Genomic DNA, 2,549 nt, shown 5'->3' with positions numbered 1-2,549 from the left:
CCTCTAGTAATATATTTACTGAGAAAAATGTTGACGTGTTCAATACTTATTTTACCCATTTTAAACTTCAGCAGAGGCCACGCCTCCTGCAAGAAATCGATTCTCTACGCATCAAGTCCAGACCCTTGTACAAAGCAAAGTGAAGGACAGGGTCTGGTTTAAACCAGGCTAATATTTTGCTAAAAGGCACAAAAACACGCAGACAAAAACATAATCAGTCACTTCTCATTCAGCAGCAGGGAAGGAGCTAAAACTAGTTTGCTGCAGATTCTCAGCAGTTATCACCTATTCAAGATTTACAGACTCAGACCCTGAAAACAACTTATAGTTTCTGTTTGGTTTACTTTCAAACAAGCGGCTTGTTTTTCATCCGTACATGTTTGAACCAAAAATGACCCAAATGATTATTTTTTTTCCTCCTAACTGCTGTGCTTTGTGTTTCCTGTAGCTTCATCCCTTACTGCTCCAGCGACGTGTGGAGTGGAGCCGCCCCGAAAACCAATCAGAGTAAGAAGTTCTGGTCCGTGACTGTGTGGCTCTGGCTCAGGAAATCTGAGCAATACTTTTCTTAACACATAAATATATATAATTATATGTACAGTTTTTATGTTAGTGTGCAAAACATTGTTCAGAAAGTAAAAACAGGAGTGGTGGATGATAAGCTGAAAACTGAGGCAAGGCACAGACGTCAGGAAAAATGTGATTTTCTTGGTCAAGTTGGGGAATCAATAAAGAAAAACTCCACTAATCTGTCTTAATTTGGCTGAATTGAAGTCATTCCAGACCATAAAGTTTAGGAAAAGCCTTTTAAGCTTTCCCTAAAACCACACAAATGATTCTCAGACCATAAGAAGTCAAATGATCTCATCATTCATCCTGACAACAACTGAAGGCCAAAAACAAAAGTATAATCTGTGGTCACAGAAAGACCCTGTAAATAATCATTAAAGAATCTGTGGACCTGAACATTGCGTACTGAGCTTCCAAATCCGCTCTGCATTAAATATTTGTAATAGTGTAAAGATATGTCCCTGATTATTTTGTTCCACTTAGATAAAACAGAAGTGCGGCCATCTTTGTTTTCAGGTCCACCAGAGCCCCTCAACCTGAAACTAGTTCCCTTCACAAACTTTGAAATCACTTTACAAAAAAAAACACTTAAAAATAATAAAGTCCTGTCAGGCATAAACAAAAACTTTAAGAACAGAAAATACATTTTAATGATCTGCTTTGAAAGTAGCTGACATAAATGAAAAGACAAGTTACAGTTAAAAATAATAATAAAATCCTGCACTTTAATATTTTACAGGCATTTTGAAGAATTGTTTATCCTTTTATTGATTATACATTTCAAACTGTTTCATCAGCTTTTATCTGTAGGTATTTGTCCCACCTGTAGTTTTCTGTTAAATATACAATGATGTGTAGCTATTTTTTTGTCTTCCAGTAAATTATTTTTTATATTTTTAGGTGATTATGCCTTTATGGGCTCTCTGATCATTAAGGAGGTGTTGAATGAGCTGCTGACCAAAGGTCTGCAGAACGCCAAGGTTCTGCTCCTGGCAGGCAGCAGGTCGGTTCAGAACTACTGTGCTTACTCCAGTCGGTGGTCCGGTTTCTTTATCTGAGCTCGTTCTCCTCCCTGACAGCGCGGGCGGTACAGGAGTCCTGCTGAACGTGGACCAGGTTGCAGAACATCTGGAGTCCGAGGGCCACCGTGGGGTCCAGGTCAGGGGTCTGGTGGACTCAGGGTGGTTCCTGGACAACCAGCAGTACAAAGTGACAGACTGCCTGGACACCATCAGCTGCGCCCCCACTGAGGCCATAAAGAAAGGCATCAGGTCAGACGCACATCGTGCTGTGTGAGAAACAGACCGTAACAAGGACTGAGGGGAGGTTTTAGGAATAACTGGAGAAACTTTCTGTTTGTGCAGGTTCTGGGATGGACTGGTACCAGAGAGCTGCAGACAAGCTCACGTTGGAGAGGAGTGGAACTGTTTCTTTGGATATAAAATTTACCCAACGTTAAAACGTGAGACGCAACCCAGCCTGAGTTTCTCCATTTGAGCAGCTGCAACAGTTTCCTTTAAAGGGCCAGTATTAGGTGTTTCTCAGGCATACATTTAAATACTACACCATAATAAAGTATCTATGTCACCTTTAGTTGTTATTAAAATGCTGTTTGTATGTTTAAATAGAAAATAAACTTATCTTCTCATCACTTCCTCTTCTAAACGCCTTGAAATTGGCCTCTGTCTCTTTAAGAACCACCTTCCGCTTCTGTCCCGTACATTTCAGTCCGGGGGGGGAGGGAGCTGCTATGATGCAGTTTACTTGGCATCTGAAAATACATTTCCTCAAAGGTATTTTTAATCTGAAAAGAGCTTCACTGAGTGAGAACAAATGTTGAGAGCTCAGCAGACAGTTTAAGTTTCACTTTCAGTTTCACCTGAGAGCGTGCAGGTGTCATGAGCGGGGTGTGTGGGGAGGGGTGCCCTCTGCCATGAGGAAGTTCAGCTTAAAGACACGTCCCAGGGGCGTTTCTGGTC

At 41.2% G+C, this 2,549-nt stretch overlaps 1 protein-coding gene across 1 annotated transcript in view; it reads left to right on the top strand.

Moving 5' to 3' along the window:
* Positions 1–2,549, top strand: part of notum1b (notum, palmitoleoyl-protein carboxylesterase b) — a gene marked incomplete in the record, with an annotated part of 14,830 nt that overhangs the window by 6,113 nt on the left and 6,168 nt on the right. The window contains 4 exon segments of the mRNA XM_014014010.1: positions 449–507; positions 1,471–1,573; positions 1,650–1,841; positions 1,935–2,032. Coding sequence (XP_013869464.1) covers positions 449–507; positions 1,471–1,573; positions 1,650–1,841; positions 1,935–2,032 — 452 coding nt within the window.

Source organism: Austrofundulus limnaeus, unplaced genomic scaffold (genome assembly GCF_001266775.1).
Source record: "Austrofundulus limnaeus strain Quisiro unplaced genomic scaffold, Austrofundulus_limnaeus-1.0 Scaffold109, whole genome shotgun sequence".
Classification (NCBI taxonomy): Eukaryota; Metazoa; Chordata; class Actinopteri; order Cyprinodontiformes; family Rivulidae; genus Austrofundulus; species Austrofundulus limnaeus.
This window is presented reverse-complemented; position numbering and strand designations above follow the sequence as displayed.